The sequence below is a fragment of the Trichomycterus rosablanca genome, chromosome 5 (genome assembly GCF_030014385.1).
Source record: "Trichomycterus rosablanca isolate fTriRos1 chromosome 5, fTriRos1.hap1, whole genome shotgun sequence".
NCBI classification, from domain to species: Eukaryota; Metazoa; Chordata; class Actinopteri; order Siluriformes; family Trichomycteridae; genus Trichomycterus; species Trichomycterus rosablanca.
The window spans coordinates 39146164-39162129 of record NC_085992.1 but is presented as its reverse complement, the minus strand read 5'-3'; the positions used below and the strand labels follow the sequence as shown (position 1 = coordinate 39162129).

At 40.0% G+C, this 15966-nt stretch overlaps 1 protein-coding gene across 2 annotated transcripts in view; it reads left to right on the top strand.

Moving 5' to 3' along the window:
* The window catches only part of prkg1a (protein kinase cGMP-dependent 1a), a 137641-nt gene that overhangs the window by 46584 nt on the left and 75091 nt on the right, over positions 1–15966 (top strand). For both annotated transcript variants that reach the window (XM_062996155.1, XM_062996154.1), the window contains exon 3: positions 11165–11278. In XM_062996155.1, the coding sequence (XP_062852225.1) occupies positions 11165–11278 (114 nt within the window). The remainder of the gene's footprint in view (positions 1–11164; positions 11279–15966) is intronic.

Here is a 15966-nt window from a genome sequence, read left to right as displayed (position 1 = left end):
TGGATTTTTCTTTCTTGACCTTGGCGAAGTGGCACTCGGACTGATGCACTAGCGTGAATATTGGAGGAACATGGAGGAGTGTAGAATTGGAGGAGTGCTGGGCTTTCTTTTTCTTTTTTATTGGAGGGTTTGGTGCATCTAGCAGAGGTGCATTGGGAAATGAAGTATATTCAGATTGGGACAATGCAATAATTTTCTTTATGGCCAGGTACTAAAATCACGTCTCTTCTTGATCCTCTATTAGCCTTAAATATCATTGATAATTGAAGTAAAATACAAAGATGAGCTTCTGTCACAGTGTAGTATAAAGTGTCCTCGATTTGTACATGCTGTAATCAACGGGGTTTGGAATTTTCTTTCTTGACCTTGGCGAGGTGGCACTCGGGCAACACAGCAGTTTTAATATGCTAGCCCACCATAGACGAGTCTCGACTCTTGGGTTTGAGTCTTGGCAGTTCCAACGACTTTTCCAGTAACTCAACAGACACATTTAACCATGCTTGACAGAGGGAAGGCCGGACTGGGTTCACCTTCTTGGTCACAATCTTGGTATAATTTTTGATAGCAATCTCTCTTTTGAACACCATGTAAATCAAATTACCAGAACTGCTTTCTTTCATTTAAAAAACATAGCACGTCTCCGTCCATCGCTCTCCTTTCCTGCTGCCGAAACCCTGATCCATGCTTTTATCACATCCAGAATTGATTATTGCAATAGCATCATTTATGGTACATCTAACAAAATCCTAAAAAAAACTTCAGTATATCCAGAATTCAGCTGCACGTCTCCTTACTCATACTCGCTCCCGTGAACATATTACACCTGTGCTACAAAAACTTCATTGGCTTCCCGTTGTGCAGCGTATTCAGTTCAAAATTATTTTATTCACTCACAAAGCCCTCCATAATCAGTTCCCCTCCTACCTTGCTGACCTGCTCCATCATCACAATCCCTCCCGTAGCCTTCGTTCTTCTGAGGCTAACTTACTGTCTATACCTACTAGGACTAAGCACCGGGCCTGGGGTGACAGGGCCTTTTCCATAGCTGCTCCATCTTTATGGAATGCTCTCCCCAAACATTTACGAGATTGTCCTGACTTGTCCACTTTCAAGTCGCATCTTAAAACTCACCTGTTCAGAGTGGCATTTAATTTGTAACTATGAAATTTGCTATTCTTTTTAATAGATTTTATGCTTGGATTCTAAACTTTTATAGTTGTTTTAGTGACCTCCCCACTCATCACAGTGACCTCAGTTCCTGATTGTACGTGAATCTGTCCTGTTTTGTCTACTTTTTATATGTTTAGAGTATGTTTTATTGCTGTTTGTTCTGTATCGCTTTGTTTTAATGAACTGTCTTGTTGTTTTTTCTTCTTCTCTGTTTTCCTTGTCATTATTTTGTTGATGATTGATGTGTGTGTTAATTTTGTATTATGATTCCTATTGTTTTGATTGTTTTTATGACTAGTTTTTATGTAAAGCGTCTTTGAGTGTCCTGAAAAGCGCTATATAAATAAAATGTATTATTATTATTATTATTACCTCTTTGTTTTCGCAACAGTGACTCCTATTCTTGGGCTGATGCACTAGTGTGAATGTTGGAAGGACATGGAAGAGTGTCGAATTCCCAAGTGCTGGGCTTTTCTTTAACAATCCTCTGTTGGATGTTACAAAGTTGCATCCTGTGTCTTCACATGTATTGGGAGACGTAGTGCATCTAGCACAGGTGCATCAGAAAATGAAGTATATTCAGATTGGGACAATGCAATCATTTTCTTTATGGTCAGGTACTAAAATCACGTCTCTACTTGATCTTCTGATAGCCTTAAATATTATTGATAATTGGAGTAAAATACAAAGATGAGCTTCTGTCACAGCAGAGTAAAAAGTATGCTCGACTTGTATAAGCTGTAATCAACTGGGTTTGGATTTTTCTTTCTTGACCTTGACAAAGTGGCACTCGGGCAACACAGTAGTCTTGATATGCTAGCCCACCATAGATGAGTCTCGACTCTTGGGTTTGTGTCTTGGCAATGGCAAGGAATGTAGAATTTTGTAAGTGCTGGGCTTTTCTTTAACAATCTACATCCTGTGGCTTCACTTGTATTGGGGGTGTGGTGTGTCTAGCAAAGGTGCATTGGGAAATTAAGTATATTCAGACTGGAACAATGCAATGAGGAAAAAAATAAAGATAATGGCAGTGTAATACTTTCAACTGCAAGTATGCCATTGTGTGAAAAGAAGTAATTGCCCTATTTGCCTTTGTCCAGTTTAAATGTAATTAGTGAGCCATTTTATCTAATTAAAAAAAAAACCCAGGCAGCTGTAGCTGCTGCTCTGGCAGCAAGAAATGCCACTTCATCTTCCCTCTCTCAGACACACCCTATTGTGTCTATTGATCATCCAGCCAGACTGTGCCCAGCTTCTGGTATTTTTAAAGTGTCTTTGAAAAGAGCAAGATGTTCTAACAAAATACTCATCAGGCTTTCTGTTTGACCGTTCAACCCCATTTAAAAATCACAAACAGGGCTATAAAAACAAGAGGATGCTCAGCGGACCAGTGTACGATACGGAATACAAGAAATTATGTAGGCCAAGATGTGTTACTCGCTGACCTCGAGACTCATTACTTCCTGAGTTTGACTGAAAATGGGGTAGAGGTCAGGTGGCTTATACATGATGACTTCCTGCTCTGGTGAAGTACGAACACTGTGGGACTGCATGTGTTGAGAACAAATTGATCTAAAAGGCTGACTTTAAGCTTCCTGCTGGTCGTTATTCAGACCTTATTTGGGGAAAAACTGTGAGTTAGATTCCAAACAGCTGGAGTACATCCTGTTAGCAGCTCTGTGCAGACTTAAGTTCATGAATGATGCATAGATATGAACTAAGCTTAAACCTAATCTTGAATTTAGAAATAATAGAAGAGCAGCAATCGTTATATCTCAGCATTTACTGTACTGTATATTTTAAAAATCAAAAACTAAAATCTATTTTTAACCAAAAAAATTTCAGACCCTTTATTTAATAGTTTGTTGAAGCCCCCTCCAGGACTTGTACACAAATAGAACCAGGAACTGTATATAATCACAGACTCCTCACACCCTGGATACAAACTTTTTTAACCTCCTACCCTCTGGCAGGCGTTTCAGAGCCCTGCACACAAAAAACAACAGACACAGTAACAGTTTTTCCCCCCAAATGCCACCAAACTCGGCCGCTCAGGTGGCGCAGCGCTAAAAACACACGTTGGAACCAGAGCTGGGATCTCGAATACATCGTATCGAATCTCAGGTTTGCGCTGCCTGCCGGCTAGGCTGAGCGGCCACATGAACAACGATTGGCCTGTTGTTCAGATATGGCTGTTGTTAAGCCGGATAGGGTCTCTCTGTCATGACTAATGCAATTACGACCTCTGCTGGCTGATTAATGGCGCTCTCAGGGTGTGTCTCCCCATACACAGTGCTGATCCGCACTGCACTCGTCAAAGTGTAGGGGATATAATACATACAGCTGCTGCCCACGTGTCGGAGGGGGCGTGGGTTAGCTTCATTCTCCTCAATCAGAGCAGGAATTGCATTGGTGGAGAGGAAACATAATGCAATCGGGCAATTGGACGTGCTAAAATAAGGGAGAAAAAAGGGGAGAAAATGCATTTAAAAAATGGCATCAATCTCATTATTACTATAACTGACCAGTTGTTTAGCCTCAACAGTCGGAAAAAAATTCCTTGTATGTGCAAACATACTTGGCGAATAAAGCTGATTCTGATTCTAATTACTGGAGAATGTCTTCTTGGATATGTCTCTACAATTTTGCACACACATGGATGTAGGCAGTTTGTCCCATTGTTTGGGTGTGTTCGAAAACCTAGTGAGCTCTCTATATAGACAGCATGTTATGTCATCACATGCATGCTCCCCAGAAGAAGGCTGTTCGAATTCTTAGATGCCTTAACATGCAGCCTAGTAAAGTACCTTAAATTTGAACGGTATTTTAACTGAATAATGAGGGAGCATCCAATGCTGCCTTAGCAGTGAAGGCAATCCCTGCATTCAGTGCGGCACAACTTTTCTTACAAAAAATATGGCGGACTGATTTGGAGCAACAAACGGAGTTATTTTTAAATGTAAATAAATGATAATTGATTTTGAATTTGTATAAACTTGCCATGTCATTTATTTGCAAATTTGAGCTTATCAGCGAATTTAACCATTTCGGTACACGGAGGGAGATGTTAGTTGACATGCTAGCACGTTGTGTCACCTCATCCCTTTGGTTTGAATGGCATGAGGCTAACGTGTTAGCTTAGTAAGCGAAAACTGATAGAATCGCTGTCTAAGTAGTGCGTTCAAATAACCTGCCTTATAAGTCGATGACTTATTAGAATCCTTTCTACTAATGCCTAGTTCACACTACACGGTTTTTGCCCTGATTTTCGCTTGCCGACTGGTCGGCGCTAGATTTGCCGGCTCGAGAGTAACTCGGTGTTCGCTCGGCGATCAAAACTCTGCTCTCATCGCTATGTGCGAACTGTTCAATGAAGCAATCTGAGTGGCTTGCCGAGCGCTTGCCGAATGAAGAGAGATATCTTGCGTGTTGAATATCTGGATCAGTCGGTTGCGACTGGCAATGAGTGCGGTACACACACAAGCTTTACAATATTTGTGAACTTATCGTCCACGCCAAACCATAATACTAACGCTGCATTACAAAACAATATTTATTAACCCCCAACTCGCTACAGAACAGAACAATCCCTGCTGGTCGCGTTGCCAAATCCACTCGGATTCATTTATTTTTCTCTTTGCTTTTACGCTGCACATCAGTGCACAAACAACTTTGATCACTCGCCAATCAGTCGTGTAGTGTGAAAGCCACACCGACTTGAAAGACTCCCGATTACAAGAGATCCAGTCGTGTAGTGTGAACTTGGCATTAGGCAGCTGCCTATGTAGGCAGTAAGACAGCATGGCAGCTCACTAGGTTTTCGAACAGACCCTTTGTGTCAGATTCTCAAGTTCCATCAGATTAAATGGTGAACATCTGTGAACTTCCATCTTTGGGTCTTTCCACAGTATTTGATGGAGTTTAAGTCAGGGCTTTGTCTGGACCACCTAAGAACATTTAAAGACTTGTGTTGAAGGCACCCCACTGTTGTTTTTGGCTGTACGCTTCATTCCATTGCTGTGTTAAAAGGTTCACTCTCACTACAGTCTAAGTTAGTGTGTTCTTTTGTAAGCTTTTCTGAATGTTTCTGTATTTAGCTGCATTTATCAATCCCACAGTTCTTATCAGTCTTACCAGACATCTATAGCATGATTCTACCACCACCATATTTCACGGGAGGGATGATATTAGCAAGGTGAATCGCTCACTGTTGTAAGGCCACTGTGATCCTGGGAACACTACCAACTTTAAATGTTGTTTTATATCCTTGCCCTGCTTCATGCCTTGCAACATTTTGATTACAGAGATTCAGACATCGTTCTTTAGACCACATGGCTTGTTCTTTCCTGACAATGCAGTGTAAATTCTGAGCCCTTATAGACCCAGGTGTGTGCTTTTCCAAACAATGTCCAATCAAATCAAATCGCAACACATGGGCTCCAATTTAGCTCCAGTCACCTCTCAATATAATCAAAGCAAGAATGATGCACCTGAGCACAGTGAGAACCTGGACCCAGTTCACCTTAAAGGAAAATGATGAGGGATGTAAAAGAGACCACAAGGAACGCATTTTTAATGCTTTTTTAAAAATGCTAACCCCCATTGTCAAAATCTGTAATTTAACATTGATTGTCACAATGGGTGTTTAAGGTAAATACACTGATCAGCCATAACATTAAAACCACCTCCTTGTTTCTACACACACTGTCCATTTTATCAGCTCCACTTACCATATAGAAGCACTACAATTACTGACTGTTGTCCATCTGTTTCTCTACATACTTTTTAGCCTACTTTCACCCTGTTCTTCAATGGTCAGGACCCCCACAGGACCACCACAGAGCAGGTATTATTTAGGTGGTGGATCATTCTCAGCACTGCAGTGACACTGACATGGTGGTGTGTATGTTAGTGTGTGTTGTGCTGGTATGAGTAGATCAGACACAGCAGCGCTGCTGGAGTTTTTAAATACCATGTCCACTCACTGTCCACTCTATTAGATGTAAAGTACACCTTGTAGATGTAAAGTCAGAGACGATCGCTCATCTATTGCTGCTGTTTGAGTTGGTCATCTTCTAGACCAGGGGTCAGCAACCTTTTTTGTACTCTGTGCCGACTAAAAAAATTAATTGAAGATGAAGTACTAAGTGTGCCATGGAACACATTAGTCATATAACACAAACTGTTGCTATGCATGTAACATAAACCAATGAATCAGTTAATTCAACTTGCATGTCAGTGTGATCCTTGTCCCTGACTTTCTCTGCAAAGATGATCCATCTGTGGTGTATATCAGGTGAACTTTTACCATGGCTTAAATTTTGAAGAACACTAGTCTGTTTCTTGTACTTTTAAATTTCTCGTTTGATAGAATCCGTTTTGTCAGCATTATCCTTAAATGAGCTTTTTGCACGAAATTGAAAGCTGACTCACTCCCGACACCTTGATTAACCTTAACTGGCCATAGGTGGGAGGCGGTTAAGGTGGAGTAATTTATGGTTAAGGTTAATCAAGGTGTCGGGGGTGAGCATATGGCATAGGGTGTAAGGACGGATCCAACTTTAAGGCGCAGCCCTGAGCATGAAATAAATTTTTTTTTACTCTTACCAATCAGCGTGCCAGGCAAACGTGCTTCACGTGCCAGCTTTGGCACGCGTGCCATAGGTTGCTGACCCCTGTTCTAGACCTTCATCAGTGGTCACAGGATGCTGCCTATGGGGCGCTGTTGGCTGGATATTGTTGGTTAGTGGACTATTCTCAGTCCAGCAGTGACAGTGAGATGTATAAAAACTTTAGCAGTGCTGCTGTGCCTGATCCACTCATACCAACACAACACACACTAACACACCACCACCATGTCAGTGTCACCGCAGTGCTGAGAATGATCCACCACTCAAGTAATACCTGCTCTGTAGTTGTCCTGGGAGAGTCCTGACCATTGAAGAACAGCATGAGAAACAGATGGACTACAGTCAATAATTGTAGAACTACAGATTGCTTCTATATGGTAAGTGGAGCTGATAAAATGGACAATGTGTGTAGAAACAAGGAGGTGGTTTTGGTGTTACGGCTGATCGGTGTATATACCTCATATAAAAAAACAAATGTATTAATTAATGGGTGAATCTTTCAGCACTTATAACTTGCCTGTTTGATAAATTAATATTTTGAGTAAAACGTAGACATTGCTGCAGGGTCTGAATGGGAAACCATGTGATATTTTCCCAGTATGACAATTTTGGCAAAGACCCATGCACAGGTAAAAGTCCATCCACGTTTCTAGTTCTCTGGTTCGTTAACAGCTGTGTTAACATTTCTGTGACATTCAGATTTACACTGAACAAATACGTTTGTTTCATCAGTAACTGTAGCAAATCTGTTATAAACTTTCTAAAATATTCCAGTGGAGTATGAAGATGATTTGGACTTACTCAGTACTTATGTGCATTCAGTGGATTCTAAAGGTATCTTTCTTCAGGAAAGTTCTTTTTTTTCCTTGAGCACTTATTTTTTTGCAGTCTTGGGTTTGTGTTTGATTGATGAATCATGTGATTTACTACAGTCCGAATCATCAGACCCACTTGACTCATCACTCTCCCTGTCTTTGTTCCTGGGAGTGTAATCAGGGTCATCAGGGTCTTCATCTGAGCTTTATTCACATAAACTTGAGTGCACCCCGAAGACAGTATCAGGAAAAAATGACATTAAAATAGCTAAAGCTAACATACAATTGCAGTATTGATATGCAAAAGTTGTTAGCTTATACATTACATACATTAATACATACATTATAATAATTTCATTGATTACATTTGTTTAACTATGCTGTAAAGTCAAAACAGAAAATATATTGATTCTAAGTAAATGAATTATTTAAATTAATTAAGCAGCTGGGTAAGGTTAAGGTATTGGACTAGTAATTAGAAGATCGCTGGTTCAAGCCCCACTGTCACGAATCTAGCCTCTGTGTGTTCCTGTGCTCTTATGTGCCACACCCCTCTCTCTGGGAGCACTCTCACAGCCTTTCCCAAACCGTTCCCTCCTCACTAACACTCCACTATAGAGTGACACTCCATATGAAGTCACACTCTGTGCTGCGAACTGTGCTTCCGATTAAGGGGAGGATCTACGTAAATTCAGGAGTCAACTTTGGGATGCCCTCTTTGCTTTTGAATGGAAGAAGGAAGCTGCCGTCACCATGGCTACAGATGGACGGCACGCCACGTGAACACTCAAACGGAGGCGGAGTGGAGAAGCGAAGTGAGTAGGGAGCGGATTGAGATTGGGGGTCTCCTGCCACGCCCCTCTCTCACTCTCAGTCCTGAGTGGAGACTATTTTATTGTAGCTCTGTTGGGTTGGGCTGGGCTGGGCTGGGCTGGGTTGGGCTGGGTTGGGCTGGGCTGGGCTGGGCTGGGTTGGGCTGGGCTGGGTTGGGTTGGGTTGGGCTGGGCTGGGTTGGGCTGGGCTCTTAAACTGTTTTTATTTGGTTTGATTCTGTCCGTTTGCTTGATTCTGTCCGTTTACTTGTTTGCCTTGTTTTGGTTTGTTCGTTTAGTTTGTTTTGTTAGTCCTGTTCAGTCCACTCTGTTCAGTCCTGTTTAGTCCTGTTTTGTCCTGTTTAGCTATCTTTAGCATGTCTTTTGTTTGGTAGCCTTAGTCTTTGTTTATTAGCCTTTGCATTAGTCTGTTTAGCCCTGTTAGCTCTGTTTAGCCCTGTTTAGTTCTGTCTAGTCCTGTCTAGCTCTTGTTTAGCTTAGTGTTTAGCATTTAGATTAGATTAGCTTCGTTCATGTGTGTTTAGTTTAAGTTAGCATAGCATTTAGCTTAGGTCGTGTCTTGTCAGTTTGTTTTCTCCTGTCTTTAGTTATTAATAAAAGTTTTGTTCAACATCTGCGTATGTGTCCGCCTCCTCTTGTCTGTCATAGCCCATAAAGCGTTACACCCACCACTGCCAGGTTGCTGCTGTTGGGCCCTTGAGTAATGCCCTTAACCCTCAATTGTTCAGACTGTATACTGTTACATTACTGTAAGTTGTTTTGGATAAAAGAGTTTGCTAAATGCTGAGAATGTAAATGTAAGCAGCTCATTAGCATTGTTATTATGAGGTCACATGACATCTGTAACTGTTTGAAGGTTAAAAACCATGATGTAACTTGTGTTTTAATTATATATCCAATATATAATAAGTATGTGGGCACTTAATGATAACCTTAATAATAGAACATTCTGTGGCAATAACAGCCTCCACTCTTCTTTAAGGCTTTCCACAAGAGTCTAAAGTGTATCCTTGAAAATGTATTCCCAGTTACTGATGTTGTATGAGCATGCCTGGCTCTCAATTTCTTTCTGAGCAATGGCAGCACAAAAACTGTTAGTTCAGAGCTTCATGGTTTAAATTTGTCCCAGCATAGCTACAAAGAAGCCCAAGATCTTCAGACACAGTGCCAAGTGTCAGCTGCTATAAAGCAACTTGGCAAATGGCGCAATGGAAGTGTGTTTCAAAATCTAGAACAGAGCATTTACAGAAAAGCAGACTAATATTAAGTCAAGGAGCATCAACTGTATATTAGTCTGACCACATGTGAGCTTCTCACTTAAAGGAAACATCAGTGATTCTATAATAATATAGATAATAATATAATAATATAATGCCATCCCTCAATCACATCAGAACATGAACAAAAAATAATGCGTCTGCCACCCCATTTATTATATTGCTTGCTGGCTTTTGAAATGAAAATTAAAAACCTAATGTATTTGTATATCGTTATTGTTGTCAGTTGTCAGTATCTATCAAAAGTGGTCAAAGTAAGGAACAGTGGTAAACCGGCGACAGGGTCATGGGCGGCCAACGCTCATTCGTGGGGAGCAAAGGCTGGCCTGTGTGGTCCGATCCAACAGACAAGCTACTGTAGCTCAGATTGCTGAAGAAGTTAATGCTGGAATACACAGTGCATCACAGTTTGTTGTGTATGGGGCTGCATAGCTGCAGACCAGTCAGGGTGCCCATGCTGACCCCTGTCCACCGCCGAAAGCACCAACAATGGGCACATGAGCATCGAAACTGGACCACTGAGCAATGGAAGAAGGTTGGCTGGTCTGATGTACAGTTTACTTAACGTATGAACAAATTTAGAAACAACAAGTTGAAAGTGATGAGATGTGATGTGTGTTTTTTATGTACAGTACTACTGTGTATTGTTGTTTATTATTGTTTATACAGGAATGTCTATTCTATCATTTAAGATTAAGGGAAAATATACTTGTATGTAAAAAAAGACAATTTAAGACATTAGAAAGGTTAGGTAAGGGGGGGGGGGTGGTTGAGAGGTCTGGCTCGGATTAATTCTAGTTACATGATTTCTTATGGGAAAAATAGGTTTAACTAACAAACATTTTGACTTAAAAACAGCCCTTCGGAGCCAATTAAATTCAAGCAATTAAATCCAATTAAATGAAGTCAAGGGTCTACTGTATCACATTTTTTTTTACATTACGTGGATGGTCGGGTGCGTGTGCGTTGCTTACCTGGGGAACACCTCACAACTAACAGGAGTTACAGGATCTGCTGCTAACATCTTGGTGCCAGATAACACAGCACACCTTCAGGGGTCTAGTGGAGTCCATGCCTCGGCAGGTCTGGGGTGTTTTGGCAGCAGAAGGGGCACCAACACAATATTAGGAATGTTATGCCTGATCGGTGTATATATATATATATATATATATATATATATATATATGGTCATATTATCAGTCCTATTTATAGCCTGATTATGGTCAGCTACCTAAATGTGAAAAAAAAAAAAAAACACCCTAACTTAAATCCTCTGACCCTAGCTTTAATTAGCTGTCTGACCAAGTAAGGTCTTTACTGCAATGCACACTACTCTGTGTGTGGGGGTGTGTGTATTACACATAAAATACAGATTTATTGCTAGTAATATATATATACTGTATATATCTTACACTTAATCTTACACTTAATTTTTGCAGATGGAAAAGTGGAGGTAACAAAAGAAGGTTTAAAGCTATGCACCATGGGACCTGGGAAAGTGTTTGGAGAGCTTGCCATCCTTTATAACTGCACCCGGACGGCTACAGTGAAGAGTGAGTACACACACACACACACCTACCTGCCAGAAACCAAAAACATTATATTGAGGGCTTTATGCCATTTGTCTGGAATCATGCGCTAAGGTGCATGGAAATGAGTTCTTTGACAGTATTGTTCTTTGGAAAAGATTGAAATGACCCAGTCACATAGATATAGAGAGTACTCATTATTACCAGGACAAAGAACAGCTCAGTGCTCTAAAGGATCTTTTTATTGGCAGTTATTGTGCGCATGAGTGTGTTTTAAATATGTAGACCAAGGTGAGGAGGTTCAAGTGAAATGAACTTTTACAAATGTCATGCAGTAATTAAAAACTGCTCTTTACTTCGGATGTATTCATTCATTCATTCATTCATTGTCCATTTTACCACCGCTTTATCCTGATCATTGTTGCAGTGGGTCCAATTAATTGGGTGAAAGACAGAAACCACCCAGGACAAGTCCATCACAGTGCAGACACACACACACTCAATATTTTGTAGCTCCAATTGACCTGATAGCATGTTTTTGGAGCACCCGGAGGAATCCCACACAGACACAGGTAGAACATGCAAATTCCACACAGAAAAGACCCTGGACGCCTGGCTAGGGAATCAAACCCAGGCCCTTCCTGCTGTGAGGCAACAGCGCTACTCACTGCGCCACCTTTCCACTCGTTTTGGATGTATTTTTTTCTCGTTTTTTTTTCTCCGATATTTTTCCCCAATTTACTCCCCTAATCTAGTCGTATCCAATTACCCTGATTGCGTTGCGCTTCACCTCTACCGATACAACCCTCCACCGCTGACTGAAGAGCTTTGCAATTGACACACGCCCCCTCTGACACGTGTGCAGTACCGACTGCCTCTTTGCACCTGCACGAGGCGATTTCATATGCAGATCAGCCTTGTGCATGGAGAGCCACACCCTGATCAACACATTATTTCCCAACCCTGTGCAGGCGCCATCAATCAGCCAGCAGAGGTTGTAATCGCACCAGTTATGAGGAACCCTGGTCCGGCTCACCTCACCCTGAATAACAGCCAATCGTTGTTTCTGTGGCCGCCCAGCCCGGACAGGTGGCAGAGCTGAGATTCGATACAATGTATTCGAAATCCCAGGTCTGGTGCGCTAGTGTATTTTACCACTGCACCACCTGAGCGGCCGTTTTGGATTTATTTTAAACAAAATGTACAGACTGTACAGGAGTAAAAGCCTTTATAACACAATAGGTCTGAATGAATCAGTAATTGACCTTTGATTGATTTGTTTATTGATAAGCGCAGATTTGAGAGATTTATCCAATGCTGGTTCCAGACCAGCAATGCTCAGCTTTTTAACAATAAATCAAACGTACCCTCTGTCCGTTTATCTACAGCACAAAACAACACTACATTCAAGAGAAATGTGGAGTGAATTTATTGCTTATTGTATTTATTACTTTAGTCTGTGCTGATTGAACCGTTTTGGTATAAATGTGGATGTTTTGGATTATTGTCTAGCTGGTAGAGCCACCCACAACCATTTTAGGCTTCTTGACAAGATTTTTATTTCCAGTCTTTGGAGGAAAAATGAACTACAACTTCAGATCACAGACGATTATTTGTATTATTATCAGTTTTATTGCAAACCCACTACTGATGTTTTTCTCTCATTTTCTTTGGGAGGTTGAGTTAATCAACCATAAAGACATCATTCTTTTTTACCCATCTTTTATAGAAGTTCATCAGTTTTCTAGCTGACTGTAAATATGATTAACTTTAGGATTAATGTTTTGTTTAAACCAAAATAATTACTACATAATACTACACCATACTTATATTAAATTATTATTAATTAATCAATTATCTAGAACTGCATAGTTATTCTTTTATTTTGCACATTTATGTTGTTAATGTGCTGAAGTGCTTGTGATGTAAAGTTTGCTCTGCTTTTGTTTTATGCATTTTTCGTCACACAGAGTTTTTTCTTCCTGGCAACAGACTTATTATTTATGAATTTGAACTTATTATTTTAGTTTGTTTTTAAAAGTCATGTCACATACATTGCCGAACTACACCACTGACTGGCGAATTGTATTTAGAAAAATGATAGAAAACGTTGCTTTTCATAAAATTTCCTCACCTTAAATCTGTCAGAATGAATCCAGTTTGTATAAAAGTCTGGTTGTCAGTTTTAATTAAATGGGTGGAAACTGGTTTCAACAGATCTCAGCGATGGTGGGCTTGCATAATAGAACGCTGCACCAACCAAGTGCCCATGAATTCCGTCAGAACTCCATATTAATGATTCTGCATCTTGACCATCACAACATTAATTTGCCAGTGATGTACTTGCTTATGCCATCATTTGTTGACTGCTCAATAGTTGGGTGTAGTGTGCACTATGCATGACATGCCATGTTTTTGCATAAGCTGTTTTGTATAGATCTAAATCTTTGTGGCTCCTAGAAGCCTGATGGCTGGTTTGTGGCTTGCGTGCACTCTATATTTGCATGATAGATTGTAACGACAGGAGTGACAGTACTGTATGATGATCGTATTAGTAACTCACAGTACTATTATTAACTCACAACACAGCAAAGCAGGGTTAAATAATGCATTAGCTCCAGACATACAGTTTGGAACGTGCTCATGTTGGTAACCTGTGAAATGCAGTCAGTATCCTTTTCATTTGGTTCCTTACTTTTACAAAACTAAATTTCCAAAAAAGTAAATACTTGTTACATAGAAAGTGTAAGTGTGTATGTGCTATTAAACCTTATTTTGCCCCCTTCCAATTTCTTCTTTTTATATTTTTGTCACACTTTTATGTTTAAGATCTGCAAACTACATTTTATATTAGACAATAACACAAGTTAATGCAAAATGTTTTTTTTTTATTAAATATTGATTTTATTTATGAAAGGAAAAATGCTGTTCCCTTTGTGATAGTCATTCCTCCCTTAGCTACTAAATTGATGAGTTAAACAAATTTAATTGACAATTGGGTTCAGTTTCACTAGCCACACTCAGTCATAATTTCTGCTAGACCTGTATAATCTGAACATGACTGACATAGAACCTGTCTGGCAATGTAATGCAGGCTAGAAGGTCTCAAAAAGCAGCGCATGATGCCACGTTCAAAAGAGATACAAATACAGATTCACAGATACAGTGAAACACTCATTGTAATCATTGAAGTCTGGAAAGGTGTACAAAGCCAACACTAAGGTTCTAAGACTCCAGCAAACCACAGTGAGAGTTATTATCCATGAATGGAAAAAAAAAAATGGAACAGTGGTGAACCTTCCCAGGAGTGGGAGATGGTTCCAGAAACACACATATGACTTCCAAGAGGTCAGAAAAAATGCAGACAAATATCTAAAGAAGTGCAGGCTTCACTTGCTTCAGTTAAGGCCAGTATACACAATTTCACAGTAAGAAAGACACTGGGCAAAAAGGCATTAGTGGTAGAGTTGCAAGGTACAAACCACTGCTGACCAATAAGAACACAAAGGCCTGACTTGCATGTGCTGATAAAAAAAAAACCTAAGATGTTTGGAATATCATTACGTAGACTGATGAGTCAAGGATGGAGCTTTTTGGAAGACAAGTGTCCGTTTACATCTACTGTAAAACTAACACTGCATTCCACCATTAGAACATCATACCAAATGTCAAACACAGTGGGGGTAGTGTGATGGTCTGGGGCTGCTTTGTTTCCACAGGACCTGGACAACTTCTCATAACTGATGAAACCATGAATTCTGCTCTCTATCAGACATTCCTGAGGGAGAACGTCTGCCTGTCAGTCCATGCTGTAAAGCTCAAGCACAGTTGAGTTATTCAGCAGGACAGTGTTCTGACTGCAAGTCCACCTCTAATTGACTCAAAAGAAACTAAATTAAGGTTTTGGAGTGGTCGTGACTTGAATCCCTGACTTGGATTGCATTGAGAGGCATGAAAACCCTAAAATTAAGCCAAATTTAAGTGGACCAAAATTCCTTCACAGTGATAAAATGTTTGATTGCAGTTGTTACTGCCAAGGGTGGCACAGCCAGTTATTAAGTTTAGGGCGACATTACTTGTTTACATGGGTTTTGAATGAATCTTTATCTTCAGTAAATGGAATGATCATTTAAAAGCTGCATTTTGGGTTTACTAATGTCTATCATATTTGAAAATTAGTTAGAAGATCTGAAACATTCAATGTGACAAATGAGCCAAAACAGAACAAATCAGCTAAGGGGCAAATACTTTTTCACAGCACTGTATTTAATGACATCATGAAAAGGGATTTTTTGTAAATGTACTTTTACTACAAAATTAATATATTTTACTTTCACAAGAATTCAGAACAGGAGTGTGTTTACCACTGTTACATCATCTTTGCTTTTATCAACACTCATCATTTGCAAACATGGTTGTCTAATTTTGCTTTATAATGCACCACAATATTAATAAAAGATTCATCTAGTATGAAGGGAGGGAGTTCAGTTCCCACACTTTAATTTTGCATCCATTTTTCTTAACGTGAAAAATGTGGGCTGTCCTTGTAATCTTGACTTAAACATGAATGTCCTTAAAAAGATGTTGTCTAGAACAGATTTTTTCAAACCCTAGGTCACAACCCTTGGGTGGGTCGCGAGCCAAAAAAAGGGTTGCAGAGAAAAATAATACAAATTAAATAAATGAATTTTAACAGGCACTTAAATATAAAA